Raw genomic sequence first — 19,519 nt, forward strand, 5'->3', positions numbered from 1 at the left:
TGCACAGTATGTTTAGAAATCTTTCTATGATTGTGCAACTTTCTTGCCAAAAAGATGTGTTTTGGCTCTTAGAACTCTTTTATCTCCCTGCTTAGACTTAGGGAAAGATTATTTTAACTCTTCCAGATGAAGAATGTTAGTGGTTTTTGAACCATTTGTCAAATATAGATAAAGCAACATTCTCAGATCAGCAGATCAGCGAAGATGGAAATTTCCTAACCACATATTAAGAAAAAGTTTGCATAATTTGTGCCTGGAACTTAAAAAATGGATGCCATCATGTATAAGTGAACCCAACAATGCACATTTTTCATTCTTGTATTTATATATATATATATGTGCATATATATATATATATACATATATTGAGGTATATTTTTCAGCTAAGATAGTCTTTAACATCAAATATAGAAATAAACTGAACTTAGAACCAGACTTGCAAGTAGTTGTATCATAAGCTATTAAACCAAAAATTTAAAATATGATGAAGGACATTGACTATCTCAAAAAAGATTGCTTATCATTAATAAAATTTTTAAATATCTAACATTAGCAATTATTTCTACTTAATCAAATATTAAAATATTCTGAGGGGAATAGAAAAATGTTATAGCCTTAAATGCTTATAATACTACAGAGTGAAGGTTGAAAATTTGTGAACTAAGCATGCTGCTTAACAAACTAAAAAGAGTAGCAGGGGAAAGAAAGAAAATAGAAGAAAATAATAAAGATAGAAGAAATTTATCGGGGAAACATGATACTAAAGAGAATCAACAAAGCCAAACCTTGGTTACTTGAAAAGGCTAATAAAATTGCCAAATCTCTGGCAAGACTGGCGAAGAAGAAAGGTAAGGCATTCATAAATAATGTTAGGACTAGAAAAGGAGAAATAACAATAGTAGCAGAAGAGATTTGAAATACTATGTAATAATACTACGTAAACTTCGTGCCAATAAATTTCAATATTGTAGTGTTGCTACAAAAGTTTCTACAAAAACTTAAAAGATCAAAATTGGTTCAAGAAGAAATAGAAAATCATATTTCTATACACACTGAAGAAACTGAGCCATAAAAAGAATCATTAAAGAAATTGAATTCATACAAGGAATTGAAGTAATTCAAAATCTTTCCTCAAAGAAAATACCAAGTATATTGTTTTACTGTTGAGTTCTACCAAACATGCAAGGATTTAAAAGTTCTAAGTTTTATAATATTTTCAGATTACAGAAAAAGAGAGATTAATCCCAAACTTATACTACAGTGAGAGCTTAACCTTAACATTCAAACTTGACCAGGGCAAAAGACGAAAGAAAAGTATTGGGTAATCTCACTTAGGAACATAGATGCAAAAATCCTAAACAAGATAATAGCAAACTGAGGCCAGTAATATATGAAAAATGCAATATACTATGATCAGGTTAGATTTATTCTAAGAATTTAAAGTGGGCTCAATATTAAAAAATCAAGTAATTAGACAGTTTAAGAGAGGAAAACACATTCTTAGAACATGCAGGAAAAGAATAAATTTCAGTTACCATGCAGAATTATAAAGCATATGTCTAACCAATCTTTAATCTGATTACAGTACACACACACACAAACACACACGAAACATTACAATCAATCATGAAGCACTAAAAGTAAACCTTTTAGAATCATGAAAAAGATAAATATTCTCATGTAACATTTGAAGGTCCTTGCCAACAGACTAGATTTTTTTTTTTTTTAATTATAAGGATTGGGAAAGGGAAAACAAAACTGCTATTCAGAGATGATTTAGTTGTATATAGAAGACCCAAAGAAATTTACACATGATTAGAATTAAAATAGGATTATTAAGATTCCCAAAATATTAAATCAATACACCAAACCAACTGGATTTCTGTTCATCAGCCAGTTAGAATATTCAAATAAATGAAAAAATATCATTAAAACTAGCAACAAAGAATAAAAGATACCTTGGAATAAGTCCAACAGGAGATGTGCAAGACTTATATGTAGAAAATCATACAACTTTTAAAAAAGGTATTAAATAATACCTTCTTAAAACTAAAGAGAGAGATGCTTATAGATTTAAACATTCAATTATTTAGGACATAAATCCCCCTCCCAAATAGTTTATGAAGTCAACGCAAATCGATCAAAATCTCAAAGAGAATTCATTACGGAATTCAACAACATGATAACTAGGATTTATAAGGAAGTCCAAACAGTCAAGAATATAGCCAAGACAGTCATGAAAAATAAAAGGGTTTTGTCATACCAGAGGTCAAGACTTAGATAAAACTGTAGTAATTTAGTCAGTGAGATATAGCTTGTGCATGCGTGCTAATTTACGTACGTCAGTCGTCTCCGACTCTGTGCAAGCCTACAGACTGAAGCTAGCCAGGCTCCTCTGTCCATGGGATTCTCCAGGCAAGAATACTGGAGTAGGTTGCCATATCCTCCTCCAGGAGAACTTCCCAACCCAGGGATCAAACTTGCATCTCTTAGGTCTCCTGCATTGACAGGCAGGTTCTTTACCACTAGTGCCATCTGTGTGAGATACAGGTATAGCAACAGACAGACAGAATTAAGGGTCCAGCTATAGAGCCAGCAAGCATGGGAAACTGATACGACCATTCCATGTGTGATGCTGAAACGGACAAAAAGGCAAATGGTCCCTTCAGTTCAGTTCAGTTCAGTCGCTAAGTTGTGTCCAACTCTTTGTGACCCCATGAATCACAGCATGCCAGGCCTCCCTGTCCATCACCAACTCCCGGAGTTTACTCAAACTCATGTCCATCGAGTCAGTGATGCCATCCAGCCATCTCATCCTCTGTCGTCCCCCTTTCCTCCTGCCCCCAATCCCTCCCAGCATCAGGGTCTTTTCCAGTGAGTCAGTTCTTCGCATGAGGTGGCCAGAGTATTGAAGTTTCAGCTTCAGTATCAGTCCTTCCAATGAACACCCAGGACTGATCTCCTTTAGGATGAACTGGTTGGATCTCCTTGCAGTCCAAGTGACTCTCAAGAGTCTTCTCCAACACCACAGTTCAAAAGCATCAATTTTTAGGTGTTCAGCTTTCTTCACAGTCCAACTCTCACATGCACAGATGACCACTGGAAAAACCATAGCCTTTACTAGACAGACCTTTGTTGGCAAAGTGATGTCTCTGCTTTTTAATATGCTGTCTAGGTTGATCATAACTTTCCTTCCAAGGAGCAAGCGTCTTTTAATTTCATGGCTGCAGTCAACATCTGCAGTGATTTTGGAGCCCAAAAAAATAAAGTCTGACACTGTTTCCACTGTTTCCCCATCTATTTCCCATGAGGTGATGGGACCAGATGCCATAATCTTAGTTTTCTGAATGTCGAGCTTTAAGCCAACTTTTTCACTCTCCTCTTTCACTTTCATCAAGAGGCTTTTTAGTTCCTCTTCACTTTCTGCCATAACGATGGTGTCATCAATCTGAGGTTATTGATATTTCTCCTGGCAATCTTGATTCCAGCTTGTGCTTCTTCCAGCCCAGCGTTTCTCATGATGTACTCTGCATATAAGTTGAATAAGCAGGGTGACAATATACAGCCTTGACGTACTCCTTTTCCTATTTGGAACCAGTCTGTTGTTCCATGTCCAGTTCTAACTGTTGCTTCCTGACCTGCATATAGGTTTTTCAGGAGGCAGGTCAGGTGGTCTGGTATTCCCATCTCTTGAAGAATTTTCCACAGTTTATTGTGATCCACACAGTCAAAGGCTTTGGCACAGTCAATAAAGCAGAAATATATGTTTTTCTGGAACTCTCTTGCTTTTTCGATGATCCAGCGGATGTTGGCAATTTGATCTCTGGTTCCTCTGCCTTTTCTAAAACCAGCTTGAACATCTGGACGTTCTCGGTTCATGTATTGCTGAAGCCTGGCTTGGAGAATTCTGAGCATTAAATGGACCCCTACTTTACCCCAAATGGACAAAAAGGCAAATGGACCCCTACTTTACCCGATCCGGGACAGATTAAGAAACTTAAACATGAAGCATTTCCCTGGCGATCCAGTGGTTGAGACTCCATGCTTCTGATGCAGGAAGTATGAGTTTGACTACAGGAGGTGGAACTAAGATCCCACATACTGCATGCGGCAGCCAAGAAAGAGAGAGGGAAGGAGGAAGGGAGGAAGAGAGACAGAGAAACTGAACTGTGGAAGATAAAACTTTGAAACTTTTAGCAGAAAATACACTAAAGTAGAAACAGATCTCTCAAAGAACACATTAAAAGCACTAACCATAAAACAAAACCTGGGAAAATTCAACTCTAAGTTAAAACTTTTGATAGTGAAAAGATGAGAGAGAGTAAACAAAAAAAGCCAGATGCTGGGAGAAGACTTTTAGAAACATGTACGGTAAATTGTTTCTATTATCTGTGATATAACAAACTATCCCAAAACTTGCTGGCTGGAAGCAATTATTTTATAGCCCGTGATTCTGTGGGTCAGGAATCCAGGCTGAGCTCAGATGGCCAGTTCTTCTGCTTCTAGAGGCGTCAGCTAAGGTCACATGGGCACCCAGCTGGGAGCTTGGTGGGGGCTGGAGCCTCCAAGACAGCCTCACACAGATGTACAGCATATGAGCCGAGGCGGCTGGAAAGACTACGGGGGTGGGCGGGGGCGGCTGGGCCTTCTGCTCTCCCCACATGGTCTCTTACCCTCGGGAGCCTCTCTCTCCACAAGGCCTCTCTCGCCAGCAGAAGAGCTGGGACTTTTCACATGGCAGCTGGCTTTCAAGAGGGTGAAACGGAAGCTGTTAAAGGCCTCAAGGCTGAGGTCCGGGGGTCACACAGCCTCACTGCTGTTCATCTCTGTTGATCAAAGCAAGATACAAGGTCAGCTCAGACCACAGAGGAGGAGAAAGAGACCCCAGGTCCTGATGAAGAAAGGGGGCAGGTGCCTACAAGGATGGGAGAAATTCTGGTAGCCTTCCTGGCAGACATTCTATGCACCAACAAAGTTTTAGTATCCAAAATAAGTAAAGAACTCTTAGGGTTCATCAAGAAAGAGACCCCAAAGAAGTGAAAGCAGACATTTACAGGCAAGAAAATGCGAATGGCCTGGAAACATATAAAAAGAAGCTTACTCTCATTACTAACAGAGGAAAAAGATTAAATGGACCAAAGAACAAAAATTTAAAAGTTAGGCAAGGCCAAGTGTTGGTGGGAAATATTTAAAGAGAGGAGGAATGTAAAATGATACACTACTTTTGAAAACAATTTTGCATTACCTAGTGAGGATGAATATGCATGCATAAGCAATTCCACTCGGGAGAAATTCTTGAACATATGCCCTGAAGACCAGTACAGTTATATTCTTAGGAGCATTTTTTTTTTGGAGGAAAAACACTAGGAACAGCTCATATGTCGATCAACAATGGATAAAATAATTGGGATATTGATACTGACACACATACACTATTGATACTGTATATAAAATACGTTTCCCTGATGTGCCCCAGGCAGGTCGTTGCTGGTAGGCGCAGCTCACCAGGGTGACCACAGCCCTGCATCTGCTCATGCGCTTTTTCCTGGCTCAAGTCCACTGCAAGACTGAAGGTCGTCAACAGCAGGAGAGGGGACAGTCTCTTGTCTCTTGCACAGCTCGAAGGAGGCTCCATGGCCCCCTTCAAAGCCTCACCTCTGCTCACAACCCCTCTGCATGGCTGGACCTTCCTGCCTCCAGGTTGTGCGTGTTCTAGCCAGCTAGACTCTTGCTCACGAATAAAAAACTGGCAAGTTTCCCTGTAATTTGTTCCCCTTCCTTTTTTTTTTTTTTTTTGCAGGGCTGGGCACACAGATCTTAGTTCCCCCACCGGGGATCAAACCTGTGCTCCCTGCCATAGCAGCAAGTCCTAGCCTCTGGACCACCAAGGAAGTCTCTTTCCTCTTCCTTTTTTTAAAAATAAAAATGTTATTTATTTATTTGTCTGCACGGCATGTAAGATCCTAGTTCCCCAACTAGGGTTCAAACCCAGGGCACCCCAGCTTTGGAAGCTTGGAGTCTTAACCACTGGGCCACCAGGGAATTCCTCATTACCAGTGTTTTTGAGTATGTTGTTCCCTTTTCCTCACTGTCTCTTCTGGTTACCCTCTATCCTGAAATTTGGGCCAATTAGCTATGTGAGGGTATGTATATTTACTATATGTAAGTTTTGACCTCTAAACGATAAATCGGTGAGTTTTGCCTTTCAGTAAACTTTTCATACGAATACAATCACACTGATGTAGTCTTCTCTGTCTTTCTACTTCAACATTATGTTTTTAATATGCATCCATGGTAATGCATGTCTTGATTCGTGGGTTGGGAAGATCCCCTGGAGGAGGGCATGGCAACCCACTCCAGTATTCTTGCCTGGAGAATCCCATGGACAGAGGAGCCTGATGGGCTACAGTCCACGGGGTTGCAAAGAGTGGGACAAGGCTGAGTGCCTAAGCACAGCTCACAATGCACATATAGGTACATACAGTCAAAGCGATGGTTTTTCCAGTAGTCATGTATAGTTGTGAAAGTTGGACCAGAAAGAGGTTGTGCACTGAAGAACTGTTTTCTCCTATCTCTATGGCCATCACTACATTAAAATGTAGAGTGATCATCTCCAAAAAGCACACACTGGGGGCTTCCCTGGTGGTCCAATGATAAAGACTCCACACTCCCAATGCAGGGGGTGGGCTTCCATCCCTCTGGTCAAAAAAAAAAAAAAGGCACACATTCTATTTCAGAGACTGTAAAATGTATCAGAGGAAGTTTGTTATATGCACAAGGGAATGTTGTAGTTTAATCCTTTTTTGTTCTTGACTTTCTGTAATTGCAAGTGGCTGGGATTTAGATGGAGTTAGCCTAGAGAATTGAAGGGGAAAAGTGGAAACAGTGACACATTTTTTTCTCTTGGGCTCCAAAATCATTGCAGACACTGACTGCAGCCATGAAATTAAAAGACACTTACTCCTTGGAAGAAAAACTATGACAGACTTAGACAGCATATTAAAAAGCAAAGACATCATTTTGCTGACAAAGGTCCATCTAGTCAAGGCTATGGTTTTTCCAGTGGTCATGTATGGATGTGAGAGTTGGACTGTGAAGAAAGCTGAGCGCCGAAGAATTGATGCTTTTGAACTGTGGTGTTGGAGAAGACTCTTGAGAGTCCCTTGGACTGCAAGGAGATCCAACCAGTCCATCCTAAAGGAGATCAGTCCTGGGTGTTCATTGGAAGGACTAATGCTGAAGCTGAAACTCCAATACTTTGGCCACCTGATGCGAAGAGCCAACTCATTTGAAAAGACTGGGAAAGATTGAAAGCAAGAGGAGAAGGGGACGACAGAGGATGAGATGGTTGGATGGCATCACCAACTCAATGGACATGAGTTTGGGTGAACTCCAGGAGTTGGTGATGGACAGGGAGGCCTGGCGTGCTGTGGTTCTTGGGGTCACAAAGAGTCGGACATGACTTAGTGACTGAAATGAACTGAACTGGGAGATAGCAAAGGACAGGGAAGCCTGGCGTGCTGCAGCCCATGGGGTCGTAAAGAGTGGGACATGACTTAGTGACTGAACAACAAAAAAAAGAGTCTAGAGAAGTTGCTGCTGACATAAAGGACCCTTCCTTCCTCAGCTTTTGTCCCTCATTTCAGTTCAGTTCAGTTCAGTCGCTCAGTTGTGTCTGACTCTTTGCAACCCCATGGACTGTAGCACACCAGTCTTCCCTGTCCATCACCAACTCCCAGAGCTTACTCAAACTCATGTCCATTGAGTCAGTGATGCCATCCAACCATCTCATCCTCTGTCATCCCCTTCTCCTCCTGCCTTTAATCAATCCCAGTATCAGGGTCTTTTCAAATGAGTCAGTTCTTTGCATCAGGTGGCCAAAGTGTTGGAGTTTCAGCTTCAACATCTGTCCTTCCAATGAATATTCAGGACTGATGTCCTTTAGGATGGACTGGTTGGATTGTCTTGCAGTCCAAGGGACTCTCAAGAGTCTTCTCCAACACCACAGTTCAAAAGCATCAATTCTTCAGCACTCAGCCTTCTTTACAGTCCAACTCTAACATCTATACATGACTACTGGAAAAACCATAGCCTTGACTAGACAGACCTTTGTTGACAAAGTAATGTCCTTGTTTTTAATATGCTGTCTAGGTTTGTCATAACTTTTCTTCCAAGGAGCAAGTGTCTTTTAATTTCGTGGCTGTAGTCACCATCTGCAGTGATTTTGGAGCCCCCCAAAAATAAAGTTTGTCACTGTTTCCATTGTTTCCCTATCTATTTGCCATGAAGTGATGGGACCAGATGCCATGATCTTAGTTTTCTGAATGTTGAATTTTAAGTCAAACCTTTTCACTCTCCTCTTTCACTTTCATCAAGAGGCTCTTTAGTTCTTCTTTGCTTTCTGCCATAAGTATGGTGTCAACTGCAAATCTGATGTTATTAATATTTCTCTTGGCAATCTTGAAACCTTTGTCCCTACACCCCATTAAACGGCCTTCCCTCGCCAACACCCCTATCTGCAAAACCAGGCCAACACCTAAGAGAACCAGGCCTGGGAGGGACAGCAGAGCAGGTCCTGGTTTCTAGAAAGTTACAGTACTAATGCCCTTCTTACAAGAAAACAGATAGCAGCCTTGTTAAATATTAAGTCATTTAGGGGGAAAAAAAGCCACCTCTATTGCATCATGAAATCTATGCTAAACCAAAGCAGGATGCACTTGAAGTTCATTTTTCTGCTTCACTTTAGAAGTCCCATGTTTATTAATCCTGGGAGAAGAACATCTCTAGCTCTAGCCAAACTTGGCAATTTAAACATCTGTCATTTCTACAGTATCTGTTTTTATTTAGCGACGTTACCTGTTTCTATCCAGCGCTGTTCTATTTCGCATATGACATTTTAGTGTGTGTTCAATGTTTTGGACCATATCTATGCTACAGAGGGCAGTCACTTTAATTTATGAGTGATCCCAATTGTCACTTCCCCCAACCAGCAATGGAATTTTTCAATATCCTCAGAATAAATCCCTCCTCTGGAGCAGTAAACATAATATGACAGTGTGTCAACTACGGATTTGTTTCAAGATTATTTACTTACAATTCAACAACACTGCTGGCCCACGAAGTGTCCCGTCAGCGAAAGTTGCATTGTTTGAAGTAGCTCGGGGAAACAGCCAGAGTTTCAGAATCCAAAGAATGTAGTTTTCTTAAATACCTCAGGATTACAAGATGCTATAGAACTAATAAATTCGCTCCTTAAAATAGTCCAGAAGGAATCCTTAATGTTTGAAAGTGTAGGTTATTGATGGGGAGAGAGAACGGAGTTTTGTCCCTAAGGCTCACGTAACAAATATCACGAATAACTTTTTTCCGCTTTCTTCTCTTTGTGATTATTTTTAAAGGATAAATTCCAGAGGCAGATAATCTCTTGGAAGAGAAGGCCATGGTGATGAAACAAAGAGAGATTATCTGCAAAAACCCACTTCAGGACAACCTTTTAAGCAGCGAATGTTTACCTAATGCCTATCGCTGTTTCTCAGGACAGTCGGTGGGGCGAGCTCCCCCACCTCTGGGGTGAATTGGGTTCTGGGGCTGTAGGTGGACCTACCTGTCTGGTAATCTAGTGACTGAATGGAGTGGGACATTTAGCAACTAGGTCATTGTTTGCATTTAAAGCGTTGTGTTAGTCGCTCAGTCGTGTCGGACACTTTGTGATAACATGGACTGTAGCCCACCAGGCTCCTCTGTCCATGGAATTCTCCAGATAAGAATAAAGGAGTGGGTTGCCATTCCCTCCTCCATGGGATCTTCCTGACCCAGGGACTGAACACCTCATCTCTGGTGTCTCCTGCATGGGCTGGCAGGTTCTTTACCACTGGCTGAATAATTAAACTTTGTAGCTAATGAATATTAAGTGACTAAACTGGACAGAGCCTTGACTCAGTGGTTGCTTCCAAGTGCCTGTATGACAGGAAGTTGGTGCCACACCAAGAAGAACAAGAGGAGGACAGCTGGGTGGGGCAGCCTGACCAGAGAAGCACAATCTGGAAGTGGCAGAGCTGGATTAGAACCTAGGTTTGTTTTTTTTTTTTTTTTGCCCACGCTTTATGCATTATGTTAGATTTGATTGAGGGAAAGTGTGAGCTTTGATGTTGTCTAGGACTTTTTTTTTTTGTCTAGGACTTTTCAGTTCAGTTCAGTTCAGTCGCTCAGTCATGTCCAACTCTTTGCGACCCCATGAACCACAGCATGCCAGGCCTCCCTGTCCATCACCAACTCCCGGAGTTTACCCAAACTCATATCCATTGAGTCGGTGATGCCATCCAACCATCTCATCCTCTGTCGTCCCCTTCTCCTACTGCCCTCAATCTTTCCCAGCATCAGGGTCTTTTCAAATGAGTTAGCTCTTCACATCAGGTGGCCAAAGTATTGGAGTTTCAGCTTCAGCATCAGTCCTTCCAATGAACACCCAGGACTGATCTCCTTTAGGATGGACTGGTTGGATCTCCTTGCAGTCGAAGGGACTCTCAAGAGTCTTCTCCAACACCACAGTCCAAAAGCATCAATTCTTCAGCACTCAGCTTTCTTTATAGTCCAACTCTCACATCCATAAGGTCTAAAATAAGTAGCTCAGCTGCTTTGTGGTCAAAAGACAGGGGTGGGACATGAGATGGGGTGGGGTAGGATGAGGTGGGGTAGAGGGGTGGGTTGGGGGGATGGAGGTGGAAAAATGTCTGAGCAGATGGGCTGAGTCTTCTATGTGAATCTGAAAACGGCTGAGAATCTCTAACCTCAGGTGATTCACTGAGAAAATGGCAACAGGAAAACATACCTCGTCGGTCTTCTGAGAAGTGAACCAAGGTAGTATATGCGTACGTAAAAATGTTTTGTAAACCATAACGCGCAACATTTCCTGAGCATTTAGGCGGACCATTGTGTTAAACACTTGACACCCATTATCTCATGTAATCACCACTGCAACCCTGTGAGTTTAACCACCCTGTGTTACAGAACTTGAAACTTCGCAGGCCTGCGGTCATGTGACTAACAGTGGGCGGGGCTTACATTGGAAGGCGGTACCTAGGGCCCTGGGCCATGCTCAAGCCCCTCATCACTCAGACGCCTGTGCACTTGGGCCACAGGATCACCCCGTATATACAGACCGCTGACATAATTGAGACAACTTGTTTCAGATTATAATGTACCCTAGAGCTGCACCCCTTGGCTTCTCCTGTTGGGGCTGCGCCCGCCGAAGTACAATGACAACAGAGGAAAGACATCTCTGTTCACTAAGATGAAGAATAGTTTCCGAATATGTTCTTAATCCTATTCCATTTATCTAGCCGTTAACCCCAGTCTTGTAAATGCCGGGAGTTCCCCCGTGCTAAATGTATTTGTTTTTGTGCGTTCTAAATTAATCCTGATGAACCGGGGTTTCCCAGGCGTTCTTTCCTTTATTTTGAACAATGTGTAAGCATAAAAGAGTTTATGTCTTAGTCTCTAAAACTTGACTGTGTTGTGAACCTAGGATATTCACGGTTTTAAATTATAAAGACAGCTAAATAATGTCTATCACTTTCTTAAGATTTGCTAAATATTCACAATCTTGATAAGGTCACAAAGACAGGTCTGCAGTGAAATATGTATCTTCCTCACCTTTTTCGACCTGACTTGATGGATGAGTTTGAAGTGGAAGTTTACATCTGAGAGCCAACTTTTCCCCCTTGCCTGATGCCCATCTGTTATCCTTAAAATATTACTGAAAAATGCCTCTATGATATTTTTAGAGGATGTGGAGCTTTCAAATTAACTAACTATGGTCTCCCACTATGCACTGAAGCTTTAAGTCACCCTGACAGACCAACATTTTTATGAGATGTAAGTGAAAACAATACCATGAGTAAACCACTGCTGTTTCCATTCTAAGCTTTGTCCCATGCACCACACTCAGGGAAAAAAAACCCTGACCTATGCCAAAGGAAAAAAAAAGAGAGAGAGAGAGAACATGGATTTCAGATAAGAATGATCCAGGAACCAAAGGAATTTGGAAAGGGCTGTGTGGATGAAAATATAGAACTTGAAGGAAAGGAGGGGGACCAGCATTCTGGGTGATGAACCTACTGAGTTTCAAGAGACGTTTTCGCCAACATCTAAATGAGAAACCTCCATGGGGATGGTCAGTTGCCAACTGGAGAAAGGAAGAGGGGACATCATCTCCTCCTGCCCTGACTGCACCCCTTTTCTATTTAGCGGCATCACAGGCGAGAGCGGGAGTATGATTACTTGTTGATGAAGGGATTTCTAGTGGCTGCTTCAGAAGAGACTCACATGACCTATTGGTTTCCTTGAACGTTTTGTTTGCTGTCACAACTGCTAAGCTTTGAGACGCAGTGGCACTGTAATTCAGTTCAGCAGCTTCTTTCTAAATGTATATTGCAGGAACTTCCCTGGATGTCCAGTGGTTAAGGTTCTGCTTCTACTGCAGGGGGCCATGGGTTCAGTCACTGGTGGGGATGTTAGGATCCCAAATGCTGCATGGTGAGGCCAAAAATAAATAAATAAGGGAGAAGATGCAGTATATCCAGCACCATGCCCAAATATAATACAATATAATATAAAATATAATACTATAATATAAGCTATGCTGCCAATATTGTTTTATTGGCAATATAAATTTGCCAATAAAGCAGTAACTATAAATAACTCTATATTGCAGGCACGAAAGTGACTTTTGGTCAAAATCCACTTCTCATATTTTTTTGTTAATGCAAAGCCTTTCTTCCCATAAGGATGCATTTTCTGTACCATCTCCTGGCACTTTCATTTGGTTTCTCCCATTCTCAGTAAGTCAGGGAACAGATTTCTGGGGAATTGATAACAGGGCAGTCGTGTCCTGTGTGGAGGAGGGGCACAGTTCCCGCTGTTCCACTTCCCCAGGGTCCAAGCTTGGGGCCCAGGAGTAGCCTCTGGGACCCTAGCTGGATCGGCCTCACTGCCAATCACAAGGGCGAGTCCTCTCTTCCCAAGAGGGTGCTGGTGGAAAAGGCCACAGGGATATGACAGGCAGACTGGGTGCTTCTCCTTCCACGCTGGCTCAGGGGAGAGAATCACCCAGGTGATGGCTCCATATACAGTTCACTGTCCCTATGGGCGGGCCCCATAGCCGGGTCCATCCTTGGATAAAGATAGTGATGCGAACCTATTTGCAGGGCAGAGATAGACAGAGAGGTAGAGAACGGACTCTGGACACAGCAGGGGAAGGAGTGGGTGGGACGAGTTGAGAGAGTGGCATTGACATATATCCACTACTGTGTGTAACATACCTAGCTAGCAGGAAGCAGCTGAATAGCGCAGGGAGTTCAGCTCCATGCTCTGTGATGACCTGGAAGGATGGGATGAGGGGGGTGGGATGGAGGCTTGAGAGAGGGGGGCGATGTGTATACTTGTGGCTGATTTGCATTGTTGTACAGCAGAAACCAACACAACATAATTATCCTCCAATTAAAAAAAAAAAGATATTGATACTGTGCTAAAGCAGCTAGGCATGAACAGGCTTGAGGCCAGATTTTAATTTTCCCTCTGTCTGTCCTTTTCTCTGAGAAGTGTCCTTACTAGTTGAACTCCAGTGATCAATACAAGGACTGGACAAACACCAGGTTCTGCCTGACCTGCTTTTCACAAGACCTGTTTTCTTGGGCCTGCGCGGTTATTTTGTTTTGTTTAATTTCAAGGTCTTTTAAAAGGGTATGAACTTCCCAGGTCACCGCTAATCCCTAAATACATCCTGAACCATGCAGGCCACTTTGCGCATTCTGTGTCACTAACACCCCCGTGGGCTTTTGACCTTTCCCCGACTGGTAAGCAGAAAATTCTTAGTTAACAGAAGAGTCAGCTTCTGACGCTGAAGTCTCAGGGGCCTTGGGTAATGAAAGAAGGTGGATCAAAGAAGAAATTTAATAGCTTAGTCTATGAGATATTTTAAAAATCCAGCTAAGCCATTCTCATTCCTCTTGGTTCTGCATTTTCTGTTGTGTGCCTGGACTTGGGGGAGCTCTCCAGAGACTCCTTACAGGGTGGTCAACTGCTGGATCATAAAACCCTTGAGGTTCTGCTTTATTTATGTCAACACAGATTGTGTCTTTCTCAGCTTGTTACCAACAGAACAATATCTAAGTAGGGCTGCTGTGGCCTCTGGGAAGAGAAGGCAGCCATTCTTTCAATGGATGCAATTCATGCAATTCCACATGCTCTGGGGATTCATTGATCTTCCTTCCTTCTTCTCCTCCTTACATTTTTCCTTCCTTCTTCTTCAGAACCCAAATCCAAATGACATATAAGTGGAGCAGATCTTGGCTGGGGAAGTGTAGGGAACATTGGCATCTTCATGTTTTTCACTGCAAACTCCACATTTAGATTTGAATTTGCTAAAACATAACAAGGTTATTCTAGTCCCTATGCTGTGTGTGAGTGCTCAGTCATGTCGAACTCTTTATGACCCCATGAACTGTAGCCTACCAGGCTCCTCTGTCCATTGGACTTCCCAGGCAAGACTAATGGAGTCGGTAGCCATTTCCTTCTCCAAGGGATCTTTCCAACCCAGGGATTGAACCTGAGTCTCTTGCATCTCCTGCATTGGCAGGTGGATTCTTTACCATTGAGCCACATGAGAAGCCCACATTCTAGTCCCTGGAGATATACTTAAAGTCACCAAATGAGCATAGTGCATTTTTTCTTGAAAGGAATCAAATTTGCTCAATGATCAGTCATTTAAAACTATACTAAAACCAGCAAGTGTGCAATGAAACAGAAAGCAAAATTTACTTTTTAAAAAGACCAAACACAGGATTATAAAGACATTTCATTCTTGGTGTAGGCTTCTTCCAAATGTTCCCCTAGATCCCATGGGAGTGTTTTAGATTTCCTTTGCTATTAGGAGTATCCGGGTGAAAGTTTGAGAAGCAGTGTGAGATTCTGGTAAATTCTTTTCTAAAACACAGTCTGCCTTTGTATCTGAGAGGAGTAGTTCTTTATTTCTGGGGTTCGTGGAATGAGAAATTATGTAGCCCTTGGCTGGACACTTTAAGTCTGTTCCTGGGCTTGCCAAAAAGGCCTGGGTTGAGTCACTGGACTAGACTTCGTATTCCCACTCTGAGACCACCGGGATTGTAAAACTTGCTGCTGAGTCTATTTCTTGTAAATAGCCCCATGTAGTCACGAATAAATAGTTTCGTTCTGTTATTATTGGTTTGGGGGCCACCCCCCTACACACACAGTTATCCTGCTTATGTAGACTCATCAAGCATTGGCATTCTTTCTGTTCTGCATTTGTTGGAAAGTAAATAGGCAGCAATAAAGCAATTTTATTATGCATATTTTCTGCCTTGGGTGGCACCTGGAATTTGCTGACTTTGCTGAGCGCAACTTAAATTTTAAAAGGCTCCTGTGCCTCACCTTATTCATGCCATGCAAGTCAGATGGAAAACCAAATAATTAGAATAAGCAAGCTGCGTGGGTCCTTTCTCTTGCTCTCAACTGACTCCAGACCCTGCTGTGGAATTCCAGTAGCTCTTTCCCCCCACCTTCTAGCTGCTAATCTTCCATGACCAGATCTAAACAACCACCTTGCCTCCTCTCCCCATCTTAAATAATCAACAACTGAGCATAATACCTAGGACACTGTGGTACAGAAAATGTTGATAGCAGAGCACAAAACCACCCCTAGCCATTGATTTTCCAGAATATCTCATTCACTTTAGGTCAGCCTTCTTTGATTTTGAAAAGTGACTTTAAAACATTGAAGCTGATTTTCACAAGCATTATATAGACTCTGACTAATGCCAACCAAAAACAGTTTGTCCAAACTGCTTCTCACTAACTTGTACCCAAAGGGGACGAGGTGAAGCAGAATTGAAGAACAGAGGTAATCTCCAGACATATTGCTCTTTCTTTCAGGGACTCAATGTGGAAAGGGACCCTGTCTGAGATCCCACAAACTCCTGTTAATCTTTCTAGGCAAGATGCTAAATCGTTGTTGGACTTAGGGCAGAAACTCAGTATCATAACTTCCCAGTGATCCTGCATTTTGGTAATGACCTCAGCTTTTGGAGAAAGCAGCATGGTGTGGTGAACGAAGCCTCAGCATCAGACTCAGACCAGCCAAGGTTTAAATCCCACAGCCATCATTGCACCACTGGATATGTGACAAGTCCTCCCGGGCCTCTTTTTTTTTCCCTCTGCAAAATGAGAAATGATTTCAAGGATTTAATAAGTCAACAGATGAGATGAGGAAGCCCAGTGCTAGGCACACACTCAATGTAAGCTTCCCTTCTTTTTAAAACCAGATCGCTGACTATGAACATAAAGTAACTCCCCACCAAGAGCTGACTTTGGCCAAGGGTGCTGTTTTCTGTGAAGGGAACTCTTGGTGGCCCTTGGTTGTGACCGCTGATCCCACACATCTGGAAACTATGACAACTGTTTTGCTTTGAGCTCAGCTTGGCCCAAATGTAGCTCTATATAAAGCAGCTTCTATCCCTCAGTTTTTTTCCAACACATCATAGCTTGGCTTGAATTTGGGCAGAAGAGTGGGTGTCAAAAGAAATGCACAAGGTCTGGGAGGAATTCACATTCAACTAATAGTCACCCAGCCCAGGATGGCCCCTGGAGTAGCTCCCTATAGTAACTGTCCATGGAGTAGTTCATTCAACACTCACAGGCGCCTAGTAGGAAGCTCTATAATTATGCCTATTTTGCGGATGTCTCAGCTGAGGCTGGGAGGTTAAGTGGCTTTCTCAAGGTCACAGAAATAATAAGGTTTGGGATAAGATCCCAGGCTTTTAGACCTGGTAAAGAAAGTAGGAGGATTTGCAGGATTGGAAGATGAGCAGTGGCAGTGTCTAGCCCTGCCAGAGTCTATTTTGAGTTGATACCACCTGTGACAACATCTGCTAGAGGTGGAGTTATTGGGAGGAACATCCCAGGTATTTTGCCTTGACCTTTAGAAACCCTGTACCCAGGCCCTCTGTCCGTTATGTCACATATCGCTGGGGCAGGTAGTGAGATCTGGCTAGTTAAACATGTCATGTAAAACAATATCTGATCAGTAATTTAAAAAACAATTTGTAAAACTCTGTTAACATAATTTAATCTTTGCGGGTTTTCGTTTCATTTTGACAATTCAGAGTAGTTTTTTTAAAAAAAGAAATACTTTAAGCCCAACATTAATGTCATTTTAAATTAACTCAGCAAATATTTATTACTCTACTTAATATATGTCAAGCACTGTTCTAGAAGCTGGAGATACAAAAACTCTTCAATTAAAACTCTTGAAAGTGCCCTTTCTTATCATTGGTCAAACAGTGATAAACGGAGGGATTTTTTAAAAAAAGAATGCTAAAATTGTCAGTTTTCTGTTTTTTTAACCATTTAAAGAAATTCAGAGCAATTCTTTTTTTAACCACCAAAAGCAGTAACAGTTTATTTGAATTGTTTCTAATTATTTAGAAGGAAACACTCATTTTTTAACTTATGTGAAGGAGAAACCCTGAAGATGTCCAGACTTGGATCAGACAAAAATAACTGAGTCCTAGGCCTACAAAACAGTTTTAAACACAGTTCCCTTATGAGCTTACTTGATGAATTTGCTCTTTCTTTTCACCTGCAAAGCATCCATTTCCCTCTCACCCTTTGTTCTCAGGAGGCAATTTTGAGGCCCAACACACTCTGCCTGACCTCCTCCTGTGTCCACTACCGGAGCAGAGTGTGGGTTTCAGCACAGCCTCGACTGGATGACATACAGTGAGAGTAATATGCCGCCAGAGTTTCTTTTAAAAAAAAACAAAAACAAAAAAACAGAATACCAGAAAGCAGGCTTGCTGCTCCCCTCTCTCCAAATCAAAGCCTCCTGAATAGAATAATGACTGTTATTCAAACGCAATTATACAGAGCACTTAGAATTGAAACACTAAAAAAAGTAAGTCTTCTATTCGGATAGTGCATTTCATATTTCAGCATATGCCAAAGAAGCTGGTGATGTTTTTATTATTGTTGAGTGTAATGTCAGGAGACAAAGTCCTACAAATTTTCTACGTAACTTTTTCCATGTTATCTGTTTTCCATTTACATCGAGTTGAACACGTGGTGTGACTTTTAATATTCTCTCTTTATTCCCGCACATTTTATGCCAAAGGATCAAACTCAATCCTGAGTATCCTAAATGGACCCTCAGACAAAGCGGGTGGTTTTTTTAGTTTTTGGTGTTTTTTGTTTGTTTTTTAGTTTGTACGGAAAAGGAGAGAGGGAAAACCTTCAAATAAACCTATAAACCTGGTCCTATGAATGCTGACAAATGGCCTGGAAAGAGCCGGTGCCAGCACGTTTGAGGAGACCACGTGGTTACAGGCAGTTCTTGCCCGCTCAGGTCTCAGCTCGAGGAAAGTGGGTAATAACCGGGGAACTGTGGCTGTAACGTACGGCAGGTCTGGCGGATGGGGCGGGCCTAGCGAGCAGGGTCCCCTGGGCACCACAAGGGACGCAGTTGGGAAGGCTTGAGCCGAGGCCCCGAGCCCGCGTTCCTGGCGGGGGCGCCCGAGCGCCAGCGCGGTGAACACAAGCGTTAAGGAACAACCGCCGCCGTCGTCGCAGGATGGCTTCCAGCCTCAAGAAGCCCACCGTGACCTCCATCAGCCAGAAAAGAAAGGTGGGGCCTAAGCCCGAACTCACTGAAGAGCAAAAGCAAGAAGTTCGCGAAGCGTTCGACCTCTTCGATGCCGACGGCAGCGGCACCATCGACGTGAAGGAGCTCAAGGTGGCCATGAGGGCGCTGGGCTTTGAACCCAGGAAGGAGGAGATGAAGAGGATGATCGCCGACGTGGACAAAGAAGGCACGGGGAAGATCAGCTTCAACGACTTCTTGGCTGTGATGACTCAGAAGATGGCTGAGAAAGACACCAAGGAAGAAATCCTGAAGGCGTTCAGGCTCTTTGATGATGACGAGACCGGGAAGATCTCTTTCAAAAACCTAAAGCGTGTGGCCAAAGAATTGGGAGAAAACCTCACGGATGAAGAGCTCCAGGAAATGATTGATGAAGCCGACCGAGATGGAGACGGCGAAGTGAACGAGGATGAATTTCTTCGCATCATGAAAAAGACCAGCCTCTATTGAGTCCGTTTATCCCGCAAGCATGTGTAGGGAAATTGAGTAATTGGCTGGCTTCCCTGCTTCTCGATTTGTGAAACCTGGAGTTAGAGGCCAGAGCCATCTCTCCTCTTACCCCCAGTTTGTCTAGATAGTTCTATTTCCAAATCTCTAGCTCAATTATAGAATTTTCAAATGCTTTTAACGTTGAGTTTTGGTTTTCATTCCCAAGAGCGGACCTGGGTTGAATCAAGGGTCCTGAAACTTTTCTCCAGGCACCATTTGCCTTGCGTTGGTGGACACCCTCTAAACTGAAGGCGAGGTGGCTTCTTGAGACAATTAGCATTGTGGTTCCCTTGTTGTTTCTTTGGTATTCTTAAATTATCT

The 19,519-nt window shown here is 42.5% G+C and overlaps 1 protein-coding gene across 1 annotated transcript; it reads left to right on the plus strand.

Moving 5' to 3' along the window:
* The first annotated feature begins 18,640 nt into the window (after positions 1-18,640).
* CETN1 (centrin 1) lies at positions 18,641-19,159 on the plus strand. The gene has a single exon (XM_061130714.1). It carries the CDS (start codon positions 18,641-18,643, stop codon positions 19,157-19,159), a length of 519 nt encoding a protein of 172 aa, XP_060986697.1.
* The last annotated feature ends 360 nt before the right edge of the window (positions 19,160-19,519 follow it).

This window comes from Dama dama, chromosome 27 (genome assembly GCF_033118175.1).
Source record: "Dama dama isolate Ldn47 chromosome 27, ASM3311817v1, whole genome shotgun sequence".
Taxonomy (NCBI): domain Eukaryota; kingdom Metazoa; phylum Chordata; class Mammalia; order Artiodactyla; family Cervidae; genus Dama; species Dama dama.